At 37.4% G+C, this 14,066-nt stretch overlaps 1 protein-coding gene across 1 annotated transcript; it reads right to left on the bottom strand.

Moving 5' to 3' along the window:
- Positions 1 to 1,157: 1,157 nt before the first annotated feature.
- barhl2 (BarH-like homeobox 2) lies at positions 1,158 to 4,903 on the bottom strand. Its single transcript, XM_056246102.1, has 3 exons — positions 3,954 to 4,903; positions 2,464 to 2,689; positions 1,158 to 1,672 (listed from the first exon to the last, which is right to left on the bottom strand). Exons 1-3 carry the CDS (start codon positions 4,504 to 4,506, stop codon positions 1,372 to 1,374), a joined length of 1,080 nt encoding a protein of 359 aa, XP_056102077.1. The 5' UTR covers positions 4,507 to 4,903; the 3' UTR covers positions 1,158 to 1,371.
- Between the last annotated feature and the right edge of the window lie 9,163 nt (positions 4,904 to 14,066).

Here is a 14,066-nt window from a genome sequence, read left to right as displayed (position 1 = left end):
GAAAACCCACGTGATTACTTATAGTTACGTCTCGTTTATTACGCCTATAGTTACGCCTCTCACATTTAGTGTAAATCATAGTGTAAGCCATTTTTGACCAAGAAATATAAAGTATTGCGGTCATGTATTATGCATTGTGTAATCTTTGGCTATATGTTTCTCATTTCGATTTTTACTGCGTCTCTTATTTAAAATTCCTTTTGTTCATTTTATACTACCACTTTTATACACATCCACTCGCTAAGACCTTTTTTTAAATCCAGCTTAGTGTTAGAATTATGCTATTCAATATACAAATATAACGAACTGGAAATTAAATACTGATTTGACTGGGGGAACAAAAAATAAATAAATATGTAGGCTACGTTTAAATGGTTATTTTCCCTAAATAAATAAAGTTGGATTTATGTTTGGTTGTGTTCTTCACAGCATTATCGTAAGTGTTTCTGGTTTAAACGAATGACAAATAGTGAATATTAATCTCGGGAGAGATCTACAAAGGTCTCTAATTGTTTATATGAAATGTTTCTTTTAATTCACTCACGCTGAGAAGGTTCGCGCCTGCTGTCTGTCCGCGGCGGTTCTCCCACAGAACAGCTGCCAGACCGGGAGCAGCTTCGCCATTCCCAGAGTAAATGCACCAAACCATCTATTCTCATATAGCAGACCGGTCCCGAGCCTTACTTGAATGCACGCCTATGCTAATGAGTTCAGACGGGCTCATAGAGTTTACAAAGAACTTATGCTGTGCCCTAAATCGTGTGCTACACAGTTTATGAATACAGTTCTGGTGATTCCTCTAAAACTAATGTTGTATATGTTGTACATACAAGTTCCAAGAATAATTCAAAGTGTTAGACATTTAATATTTCTAAATTTCTAAAATATTTCTCTTTTTTCTTCTCTAAAAATCCAGGTCGATGCTTAAATTATTTAGCATGATGCAATTACGGGAATTATTATTTAAACTTATTTTTAAGGAAAGCTCCTAAACGGATCACATGAAAAGTGATAAACATACGTCCACTTTCAAGAGAAAGCGTCTGACTTTTTTTTATTAACATTTTGTCTTTATTTCACCCTTTCTTTAAATCTAATAAACTTTATAAGCGTACCAGTATGTGTTTTTGTACCAAAAAAAGACAAAACAAACAATCTGACAATGAACAGTCATTTTACTGTCACGGTCACAGGCTCGTCTGGTTTAGTTTGGCCTATAAGTCAGAAATGGTCCATATTAAATAATACATCTTTTTCTTCGATAAAATCGTCTCTCATTGTTTTCTTGATGAAAAAAAAAGCGTCTTGTGAAAGTTCAGCGCAGTCTGTCACATCACTTGTGATACATTTGTCTCTCAGTGTCTTTTCGTTTTACCGAGGATGCTGCGTACCCGGTATTGGGTTTAGTGCCGGTTGTCCCCCGGGCCCCAGGCCGTGAATGAGCACTCTGGGGACTAGCGGTCTCTGGAGAGATGGATGCGGTGTGGACGGAGTCCGGTACATACTGCTGTACATGGCAGCGGCGGCTGCGGCCGCTGTCGTGCTGTCCACGGTGCCTAATAAACTCGGGTGGTAGAAATACGGGGATGGGAACATTCTCTGTAAGGCCGAATAATTTCCAGCTTCAGCCAGCAGTTCTAATCCGACAGCCGTCTGCCTCTTCCATTTCGTCCTGCAATGAGATCAAAATACAAGAAATCAATTATTAAACTCTCCACATATGGCTCCTTATGAACAAGATTATTCGAGGCGTGCATGTTTGATTCTGGCACAAAAAAAGGTACACTTCATTTAAATACGAATGAAATGGGCAGCAAATTGTTTGTAAAATAACCTACATCAGAATGTATAATAAAAAACTATAAACAGGCTATTTGATTGTGATAAACAGTTTATTTTTTCCCGTCATTATTCCAATTATATTTAGCCAAATTCAGACTCTACAGAATTACTAACAAATAATAAAAATATTAATTATTGCTATAATAAATGTAATAAAAAAATGTTTAATTGTTTAAAAAATGTAAAATTATTCAGGAGTGAAGAATCTAAAAATATTTATATTTGGGGCCTTGCTAATTGCAATCGAATGATTTAAAATAATTTAATATGACCAAAAAACACATTTTCAGACAAGCGTGTTCAAATTATTTGATCTAGGCTAATTGTTGCGCCGTTCGTTTATTTAAAACATAGGTTAATAACAATAATAATAATAATAATAAACTTAAATAACTATAATAAATAGGCCTAATAGCCAACTAATAAATAGGCCTAATAGCCAACTAATATAATCTCGAATTTTGGCAACTGGAAATATAGATCCATAAGTAGGTACAAAAATATGCTAAAAATGCTTGCACAATCAAAATAGCCTACTTGATATATTGTACAAAATATGTTGTTGCTGTTGTTATTATTATTTTTTTTATTATATTTCATGAATGATATGTGGAGACTTACCGTCGGTTTTGATACCACGTCTTGACTTGTGTGTCTGTGAGGTTTAGGGCTGCTGCCAGGTCCATTCGGTCCTGTACACTGAGGTATTTCTGTCTCTCGAAACTGCGCTCCAGCTGGTTAAGTTGATGGTCGGAGAAGGCCGTCCGCGCTTTGCGAGGTTTTTTAGAGCGGGAGGGCGGACTGTCTCTGGAACTAGAAATTTCCCGATCGCCCTCTTCTTTTGTTCCTAAAGAAGTAATTGCAATGAAAGTTAATGAAAATGTAGTAAAAAAAAAAATGTAGAAGGGTTAATTTATTTGTTCATTAAGTGAGTTTACTCAAAATGAGAACACAGTCTAAGAATTTAGTAATTACTGTTTAAATAAAAGGTTTATTTTGGTAACTTATGGTTGCTAAAGGCCTCGATCTTATTCGCAAATCTAAACCTGTTTAGGTCCGATTATTTCGTCTTGGTATTATACATATCGGGATCTTTAGAAAAGTCAAATACTAGGTGGCCTATCCAAAAATATACTTATTTGTTTCACAGATAAATTAGGTCGTCGCATGCAGACGAAAATATTACAACAAAACGAGCAGGATCGATATGTCAATCTATCTCTATTTGTAGCAGTTTTTGCTGGGCTCCGTGATCCCCCCTCAAGGAAGAACAATAATCTCTCTAATTGACTCACTAGGGAGGATCCCACACCGGGCAAAATTCACCAGCCTTTACATCTGTTATGCTAATATCAGAGAATAACCTTAGCGACAGCCTACCAATATTGTATTGTAATACTGGTTCTTCATAAAAATACAGACAAATAAACAAAGCCTACAATTTGACTTTAAGGTGGACGACAATAATAATAAAATTAATAATAATAATAATTGGCTAATAAAACGTGCCTAAAATATATAATATTAAAATAATATATTATAGGTATTTTGTACCACTGAATGCTTGTAATATTCCAGTGGTGGATTCACAGCATTTATTGTTACATCCCAGTTAAGAAATCTTTACTATTTCCCCCCCCAAAAAATAGGCCTACGTTTTAATTTGATTACTTTGTTTAATGTACACACGACCAATTAGTTCCGAACCGAAGAATTCCATAATTCTTTGTGCTTTTGATTTTACAATGAAGAATACTACAACTATTTAAACTCAAATGCTCAGATTTTCAATATTAAAAAACATGGATAAGTTTTTATAAGTATTTAGAATGTCATCATTAGTTTTGTTTGTTTTTAATAATGTATTTTTGCGTCGTTGTACGATGCAATATTAATATTACTGTCTAAACAAGTAAGTACAAGGCAATAACAATAATATTTGTACATGTCATTTTTGGGTGCTTTTTCTTAATCTCACATTGTTATTGATAGCCTAATTGAATCAATTATATAAACAAGTATTAATAAATGTCAAACAGATACCGTGATCTAACGGGGTACCTGTTTTTATTAATTTATTTAATTATTCTGTATGTAAAACGCACTCTTACCGTTACATTTCAAATCACTCTGCATGTCATCTCTTTTGTCCAGTTTGCTTCTGTTTTCATCTAGCTCTAGTTTGGGCCTGATGCCGTCCGAGGCGGTTCCGTTCTCTGTTTTGGGGCTGTGATGTGGAGATGGGACACTGGTGCTGTAAGGAGCGCACGCTGCTAGCGGTTTACTGTCGCCCAAAATGTCTTTGATTAGAAAGGAGGAGGTGGCAGTCCTGGGGGCACAGCCAGCCTGACCGAGCGGATGAGGCTGGGGTGAAAGCTGCAAACTCTGAGCCTGATTGTGATGATGATGGTGATGGTGATGCTGAAGGCTGTCTTGGACCATATGCGGTTCGGGATGCTCCATCGTGACTGAGATCGGGGATGAGGGGGCTGTTCCCACAGTGTCTATCTCCGAACATGGTGATGGGGTCGCCTGACTCCTGAAATCCGCTGTTCTGTTACTGTCACCGAGTCGAAAATCTCCGTTCATCAGTACTGAGCTGCCAGAATTGGTTGTGGACAAAATAGTGTCTATTCCGAAACTAGACCCACTGGATCCTTCCATAGTACAAGAAAAAGGATGAGCACCTAAGTCGTCTTCATAACAACTTTCCTGCACAATGTTTTAAAAGGAAGAAGAAGAAAGAAAAAACCTTAAACGGAATCAACGAACAGAACTCAAAGGTTAACGCAGTAAAAAAGCCCCGAAAAAGTACAAAATAAACATTTCTTACGCGCAAATGAAATAATCCTTGCACTAAAGCAAAGAAAAAGAGAAATATAGCCTGCGCTCCAAGATGTTGCTACATTCAAGGTGAAATGTGGAAAGCGAGTGGATCTGTGTAGTCCACGTCCTTTTGTTATGGTTATTGAACTTTCTTTCAAAGTTGAGGTGTGGAGAGATTGGGATGCTCTAACTCCTCGACATCACGCTCCCTTTTGCCACTAATCGTTGTAGTGTTGCTCTACAATGACTTCCTACATTGACGTCATATTTTCTCCTTTATTATAACACATTCCTCGTGTTCCCCATCTCTCCTCTCATTGGTTACATGGTCACGCGCCTGTCCAATCAGCGATTTGTACTTCATCATTACACGTTAGAGCCACTCATTGATTCCTCATGCTCTTTTGAAACCTTCCCTCCACTAGTTTCTCAGACGGCATCTTAGACATTAGACATAGACATAAATATGTTTATGGTAACACTTTACATCATTGTGTGCATGATACACATATTGCTTATTGTTGCATATATATATATATATATATATATATATATATATATATATATATATATATATATATATATATATATATATATATATATATATATATATATATATATATACAGCAATAACAACAGCAGTAACGTGAAATTAGCTGTTCCACAAAATAGTTACGCAAAAAGTAGACTTTAGTTCACTAAAATTACCCAATTATGCCAACTAATCAATTAGCCTACACTGTAATATCAACTGCAAAGTAAATTATGACGCCACTGAATTAAAACAAGTAAACAAGGGATTAATTCAATTGTGAACTTAATTTTATAATTGCATTATTGGCTTGTTTAGTATTTATTCCGCTTTGGATTTATAGCCTATGTGTTTTCAGTGTATAATGTTTTCTCCAAAAGAAAACCTCACCATAGTAATCTCTACTGGCAAAACAAAATTGTGTCATTTATTCTTTTAAGAGCACAGGGACAGTGAAACGAGCTAGAGAAATAAGCCCGTTTTGAGCTGATAGTCATTGTGTGTGTCAGGGCCTTTGAGTGAAAGCACTGCTTCTAAATAGCTCAAGGGAATGAAATGATGGCGAATATTGTACATGACAGACGCCCGGCTCCTATCTTTCTTTCTTTTTTTCCCTTCTTATTCTAAATAAACCCTGGGCATATTCTGGTTTTATAGCCTAATTCAACTTTAATACAAACTGCGTTAAATGGTAATATTTTCAGAGTGGGGAGCAGAAATGAAGAACTAACGAATATATGCGTATAGGCTAAGTCATCACCCCTCCTTAAATATTGTAAGGGAAATAATAATCTCAGCCTAACACTGTCCAATGCGCGACTCTTGATTGTTAATGTGGAACTACAGTTCACAATGTTTTATATGCCGCTGAGTGCGAAGATTTAGGCTGTACTGAGAGGAGGATGATGATGATGCGATGTATGTGGAGCTGTGATGGCTTCGCCAACAGACGGACTCAGAGCTGGTTATATCAGGCTGCTGCGTTCTCTAACGTGGGTTACGCACGAGTTTTCCGTGGATCACTTCACTGTGCTCCCAAACCTGTTTGCAACCTCCTCCTGTAACGGATCGAACCGAGATTGTTTAACCTCTTTTATTTAGCTGATCGACGTGGGAGTCATCATTTAGGTTTGTCCTATACGCACCGCTTCAATTTATTTATTTTTCTTCATTAAAAAGAAAATAAATAGTTTTTAGAAAACAGTTTTGTGTGGTTTTACATGTTTATAATTTTTATTTACGTTTATTATGTATTCTATCTGCCTATTTATTTTGTAGTAAATGATTTAGTGAAAGGAAGCAGATTTTAAATATTACAATCAAAAATATAAGAGATTGCATGTTCGTTGTATTGTTTTAATTACCAGCTATTCGCATAACAATTGTTTCTCCGGGGATAGACTTGGCAAACTCTTGAAATGTTCACACTGTTTAATAATTCATGCTGATTTACATGATTATACGGGAGATTGTCTTTTTTTAAAAGTTTTTTTTTTTTTTTTTTTTTTTATGTTGTTATTTACGTCTCACGTGTTTTGTTATTTCTTGAGGCGACCAAATATCTGACCTGTTATACATAATATAGAATTTCTGGTTGTAAGTGTCTGCAAATTGTGTAACTAAACACTAGATCTACGGTGCTGCATATGCTCGAGTTAGTATGAATTATATAAATTGTGTGCTTGGCTTGTTGGCTTGCCATTCTTAGAATGTCCGGATTCTATTCTGCACTGAAATAATGAAGTTAAGTCGTGGTTAATTGGTAAATTCTTGTATAACACGCACCCCCTGACATGATTTTACACACGTTCAGTAATAACACTAGGCGGCGACAAAGTCATCTAAGAATTCCTGTCAATAATCATTTTAAGTGTGCTGGTTAATGCAGGGCAAAGCCACTCTATATACACATACCACATCAAGTTTTACCAACAGCTAAATTCAATTAAATGCATAAATAGGTGGCTTGAATAGGCCTGTTTAAGCGTGGTTAAATGGAACAATTAGTTAAGATAGCCTACAGTTAAAGTTGTAGGCTAGACTACTCTTTACAGAATTAGGCAACATAAATCGCCTAAGATTTTACAGTCACATCTAAAGATAGGCCTACTATACATATGGCCAAAGGTTATTTTAAAACATTTTACGTATAATACAATCATTTGGCCAGATGATAGCTATTTGCTGCCCTATAGCCTGTCTTTTTAAAAATGAATTCAAATTTACTAACTAATTGAGTTAGAGAATGAAATGTGTTTTGCCCTAAGATATGTGAAAACGATCTATTGGCAATGTATATCTTTCCGTTGAAGAAAATCAAAGCGATGACTGAACACGCCAGTCAATCTCATGAGACTCCAGCAGCATGTTCATTAACAGTTCACTAATTGCTGCAACTCATTGAGCCTCAATCAATCGCTTTATTAGGTTTAAGGGCGCCGCTGGAACAAATTGAATACAACCAGTCAGGGTATCATCTGGTCAGCCGGGGCTGATGGTCGATGATCGGACAGTGAAATTGTAGTTTGCCCTGTATTGATTCCCCTCGCGGCTTTTTGTGGAAACTGTCAGCGACTGCTGAAGGCCTCGCGCTGTTTGCAGACAGGTCTCTCCACATCTGTCATGCAGCCAGCCAAATAACAGGAAATTTACTCTATTTTTGCTAAATCCCGTATATAGCTATTTAGTGATGCTTTAAAAGGCATAATGCTATTTTTCTCATCACTTTAACTGTTTGTTGATGCTATAATTACAATATTATTTCTATGAGACGTACTAGGGCCTATTAAACTTTATGCATATCAGGGAAGTTTATGCAATTAGTACCGAATTGTGAGGTAACAAATAAGCAACCACATGAATCCCACGATTAAATTGGTCTTTAAATGATCAGAAACGAACTGATAACTTGTCTGTTGAACGCGAGCTATTTTCCATGCTTCACTACACGAGTATTGCTATGATACTTTTGCAACCGTAAGCCTATGACACTATTTAAATGAAAGACCTACAGTTAAGATTATCAACGGACTTCCCCCATATATCATGCATATTTCAAGTAAGCCTGGGCTACCATAAAATCTGAATCATGATGTAAAAACAAATGTCAGATGTGTGTTTACAAATATTGCTGTAGATCTATGGAAATGGATTTAATCACGTATAATCAGAATTTGTATTTACCTATCTTTGGAGTTATTCGATGAATGCAAACAAGATATTATTATATAAATACAGTTCAGTCGTTCATTGTTTGTTCATGTTAGTACACAGTTCATTAACTAAAGTTAACAAATACAACTTTTGATTTGAATAATGTATTGGTAAATGATTAAATGAACATTGACCTATTAATATAAATGTTGTAGCTATTGTTCATACTTAGTTCATATTAACTAAAGTAGTTAATTAACTGTTAACTAATTAAAACCTTATTGTAAAATAACAAATATAGGCTACTTAAAAGCAGAAAAAGGCTGTTAAATGTATTTACATAACATGCAACGAAATATTTTATTGAGACAAAAGTTTGTGCGTGTAGGCTAGGTAACATAATTATATTTACAAATAATTTATGTTGTCAAAAATCAAAGGTCCTGTTGAGTATTAAAGTGTATTTCATTTGCAAGTGTTTAACGGGCAGTGCGCTTGAGCAGGGACAGCATTGAACACACAGTCTCACACACAAAAATACATCTTTAATCAGAGAATCATGGGTCTGACAGAAGACAAATTCGCTCTCTCTCTCTAAACATGTCTAACATCTCTATTTGAGCGGACAGGAAAAAGGCTAACACAAAATTGTTATGAAAGTCAAAATTCAACAGGAAATATTATTTCAGAAGCCCATGTATGGAAGGTTGGTGCTCCCTGTGAGCTGTGACATTTACAGCTATGGCTTTCAGGATCCCAATATTACAATTTTTTTTTTTTTTACTAGATCTTAACAGTATCCCCCCTCTTCCTTTCAACAGTGCTTGAATTTACACTGTAATAAAACATGTGACATTCAAGTTTAATTTGAAGTGCAGCTAGTATTAATCCAAAGGCAAACAAGGAGGGGAAATAATAAGCCTATGAGAAGGACACAGACGGGCCCGTGGAACATCAATTACAGTTTTAATTCAACACCCAAATCAAATGTTAAAATATGAGCGAAAGCAAGAGAGCGGGATAGCGCGTATAGCGCGTATCAGCGAAGCTGTCTCGTTTTGTTTACGAACAACACCAATCCATCCAAGAACTAGACAATGTAAATTTTAGTAAGTGACGATGGCATATGCATCACACGAGTGCCCATCCCCACATCGCATCTCTTTGTTAGGTTTTCTGATCTAGCTCTATAGTGCTTGCTCAAGGAAAGCACATTGATTTGTGCGCTCCGGCCACAGACCGGCCCTGACAACGTTGTTCTAGCAGTCAGAAGGGTCTTTACAATCACCTAATTACCAGAGCTGTCAATCAGCGCGGGCCGCGGCTGGCTCTGACCGTGTCCGCGAGCTGCATTCCTGCGCGCGGCTGAGCGCGTGATTGATCCGTGCTGATGGCGTCGAGCCGCCTCATGACGTGTGATTCTGTGGCGCGTGCACGCTTCACAAAGGTAATCGGGGGATCAGGAGGGGTCAATGCCATTTCCTATTACCTGAAGTCTAAAAGCAAACAAAAAATCAAGAGGAAATAAGCCAGAAGAGTGGGAGAATGAGGGGTGGTGGGTGTGAAGTCTGCACTGCTCAAGGGGCGAGCGAGCAATTGAGCAAGACGCGAAAATGATTTCCTTTCAAAGCAACAAAAGCCAGATTGAGATTGTCCAGCACTGCTTTAGTAAGATTTAAAACCGTTCGCACGGTATTACAGTGATAGGCATCAGCACTGACAGAATGTTTGGAGGCTAAATCAGGGATAGGTCTATATGTGTGTTAGCTGTAGGTCTTCACTGCTGTCATCCAAATTTAGTTCGGCACCTATGGCAGACCCAGCTTTCAAAACCAGGTTTTACAAAACAATGCATGGGCTGATTGGCTCATTTTAGCTAGGCTATTTTTAGGCTATTTTAAACCTATTTCTATTCTATATGTGTGTAGCCTACTGTAGCTACTGTGCATGTATCTGTCTAACAGGCCTAATTACGAAAATCAAACTAAATTAAATGTAAGTAATTGCGGGTTAATGCAATAATGTACGTTGTGAATAAAAAAAAATAGGCTTTTGTCCGTTACCCCTTTTAATAACACAATTAAATGAAGCAAAATGAAAACTAAATAGTTGAATATTAAAGGCTGACCTTAAGAATTTCTGTGCAGAGACCAAAAAACATAGGCTATATGGCTAATAATAGTAGCTGATGGCACTAGTAATATAGTAGGCCTGCAGTAGTAGTAGTAGTAATAGGCTATTAATAACTTATAAAGCCTATAACAATAACATTAGCAAATTGTATTAAATAATTTAGATATTACATTCTATATTTTTTTGTTTAAAATGTGAATATATATATACAGTATAAGTAGAATAAATGTTGTCAATATAAATATCTTGTTTTTAAACATATGTAGGCCTACCACAAAATAGTCGCACAAATCGTTATTCTTTTTCCTTTTGAAAGAGTCTTTTTACTTTTACTGTTCTATTGCTTTTTTTGTAATATTGTAATCTTGCCCTATAGCAGCTAAGCTACAGTTGGCAGGGAGGAAGATGATGACGACCGCCTGTCAAGAACATTTATATTCATTATATCCCATCGCACTGTGTATGTCGCACTGAGTGCGAGAGAAGAAACACGGCAACAACACAAGACAACACAATGTAAATTGAGAATTAAGCGGGTAAACAGTATGTGTATGGCTGCTGCACCTGAAGGGAGCAGAAAAAACGTCACTAATGAACCCCGGCAAAACAGTGGCACGAGTAATGAGAGATAACACTGCATTTTGCAACACTGAAAATAAAGGTGAAATCATCAATGAATGGGAGCAGGGGTGAAAAAAAAGAGGGGGGAAAGCAAAGCAATGATTAAATGATCAAAAGCTGGCGGAGTGAGTCTCCATGTCACTGCCAAGCACACTCATCTACCTACAAGTGAAAGTTAGGTTTCAAGCACAGTGTAATTATAGCTGGGAATGTCAGTTTGACATTAATGCAGCCAGCAGAAATTCCCTAATTGGCCTCAGAGGAGAAAGTGAACCAGAAAATATATTAACATTTTAAAAAACCATATTTTGCCTAATCCTTTCACTTTCCAACAATATTTGAAGACCAAAATGCCCCAGGCATAAGAATTTAAATGAGCAATTTTGTTTTTGAAGGAAACGGCCAATGAGACAGAAAATAGACTAAAGGGAAATCATTAGTGTATGAGAGCTCCTGACAGGCCTGCCTGGCTGACTGGCTGGCCTGTCACAGGGAGTCTGTGTTCTTGAGCTCCATGCTATGAGCTAAGCAGATAACATGAAAAGACCTATAAACTTGCAGCCAGAAGTCAAAGCCTATTATCTGGAAATTCAAATGCAGTGGTGAGGAGGAGGAGGAAAGGCTGCTGCGGGGGTGTGTGAGGGGGGCGATGGCGGGCTGCAGGACTCGTTCTTGCCATTGAAAAGAAAAAAAGAGAGAGAAGAAGAAGAACCAGGAGTTGTAACAGGCTCTGGTATGTAATATCAACTTACAGTGGCTGTGGGTAATATGTCCAAACATCGTTCATATACAGCTGAAAAACTGGAAAGGTGGAGATTGCTGCAAAATGTTTAAAGTTGGAAGTGCTGGTTCTGTCACAGGAGAGTGGGCAAATGTGATATGACCATATCAGGGAAACACAGCTAAGTGCAGTCAGGAGATGTTAGGCCAGTCTCCTGGTGATGGAGCAGCTGAGGCTGACATGGCCCCAGGCTTGCCACTGCAGGGCACTCGCTCGCCTGCACTGCACTGCCTTTTTGAAAACAAAACACAGAGCTGCGACCAGAGGAAGCCATCGTGGCACTGACCACAAGGGTCGGACGTTTTACCTCCAGCAAGAAAAAGGAAGCAATGAGAAGATGGGGTGGACGTATGGATAAAGGAAAGTGAGAATAACAACAGATCTCAGGGTGTGTGGCACTTTTGTGCTTTAATGGTCATGTATCTCACAGGTACCTTGGAAGCGTGTTTATGTGTATAAATGTGTCGTTAAAATGTGCCGTTTTCTTCTTTGACCTGTTTTTTGTCTCTCAAATTTGAGTCGCTTTCCAGGGTTGGGCAGGGCATTTGATCTCTTACTGAACTAAAATACGATGAGCAAGGCATTTAATCAGTAGCTTTGATAAACATTTGGCATAAAGCAGTTGGGCTCTTGTCTCTGACACCTACAGCCCAGGGCGAAAGATTGTGACAAAGAAGGATTTTCACTGGCAATTTCAGGAATTCTACCCACCCTGTCAGCCGAGCTGTCACTCACTCTGACATAAGGATGGTGGATATCAAAGGAAGACAGGACTTTTTTATCTCAAAGAAGCACAGGTACGATAGAAGTTCAGACAAATTTTCACCCTCAAAGAAAATTGCATCCAAGCAGGAGTCAACAAGTTCACACAGGTGTTTTATTTGCTATTCAATTAATGCAATAACCATTTATGCAAATATAATTTGACTGTATTATGTTAAAAAGATGCCAGCCTCTTTAGATTTATGGTGCTTCTATATCATAAAGGTCAGCATAGAAGAAAATAAGTCCTGATATACTGTAATTAAACACACTGTGCCCAAAACATAAGATCTTTGAATTTACAATACTACGCCTAAAATGTGCTTTGTGATAACATCTAAATGATATGAGTTTGTTATACTATTTAATCACTAAACCAACTTAAATACATTATGTTACACCAACAAAATTAAATGTAAGGGTTTGCTCTTGTAGAAATGCTCTACAATCAATCAGCTTTAGGTAACGTCAATGAACTATGGATTTATGGACAGCTATATCATGGTGCAAATGATTTATTGTCAAGAAGAGAAAACGATTTATCCTCAACAAGGTTCAACTAAAAATAATTAAAAAGGAGCAATGACAATCCATTTGACATTTGCTAATTGTATATCATATATTATATACACATTTCTATCTTGCGCTCAGATTTTGTCAGCATCCTTTATTGCATATATTATCACTTTCAAACATAAATATTATTAAGGAGGAGAAAGAGGACCACCCCAAGTTATAGTATACACAACTGATCTGTTGAGTCTTTGGAGTTTCAGGGAATGAACAGTGAATGCAATGTCATACCAGCAGGACACCATGTTTCTGACTGCAAGGCCTTGCTCACCCAGGTCAAGGATAGAGAGAGGAGGAAAGAGGGTGAAAAGGAGATATACGTATACAAAAAAAAAAAAAAAACAAGGGGGCAGGCATCTCCTACAGTTTCTCCTCGTTACCCACTCTCCAGATGGGAACATGGAGTGTTTGCTGTTCTCCTCATCAATACAGCGTAGCTTTTTGTCAGTAATTTGCAATAAGTGTCCACACCACATCTTTAGGGAGCTGGAAATCATTACTGGATAAGGTCCTGCTCAGCTCCTAATTGGAAGCGTTGGGCCTTATCAACTGAGGATTTTCCCAGACCTCTGACAGATACCAATACGAAAATCATTGTTCAGTTGTCAATTTAAGAGACCGTTAAAGGAGCTTATTTGAATTCTAATTGGAACTTCCTCCCCACTTCGTAGCAACTGCGAGAATAAGAAAAAAAACCTGCCCTTGCCAGTGTGTGCGCGTTGCTTTGAGCATATGCAGTGTCTATGTTGAGTCAAGAGAGTGAAGGACCTTGGGAATCAGCTCTAAAGTGTTATGCTATGCAGGTCAATTTGACAGGTTAGAGTTGTGACTATTTTACAAATG

The sequence above is a fragment of the Rhinichthys klamathensis genome, unplaced genomic scaffold (genome assembly GCF_029890125.1).
Source record: "Rhinichthys klamathensis goyatoka isolate OS25496 unplaced genomic scaffold, OSU_Roscu_1.1 h1tg000036l_1, whole genome shotgun sequence".
Taxonomy (NCBI): domain Eukaryota; kingdom Metazoa; phylum Chordata; class Actinopteri; order Cypriniformes; family Leuciscidae; genus Rhinichthys; species Rhinichthys klamathensis.
Note: the sequence above shows the minus strand (reverse complement) of the source record. Positions and strands in the feature narration are given on the sequence as shown.

Bases quoted from the DNA above. Each gene is read 5' to 3' on its own strand.
- barhl2 (XM_056246102.1), bottom strand. From the start codon at position 4,506: ATGGAAGGATCCAGTGGGTCTAGTTTCGGAATAGACACTATTTTGTCC. The intron at 2,690-3,953 runs GTAAGAGTGCGT...TTACTTCTTTAG, and splicing joins GAGTGATTTGAAATGTAACG to GAACAAAAGAAGAGGGCGAT. The intron at 1,673-2,463 runs GTAAGTCTCCAC...ATCTCATTGCAG, and splicing joins ACGTGGTATCAAAACCGACG to GACGAAATGGAAGAGGCAGA.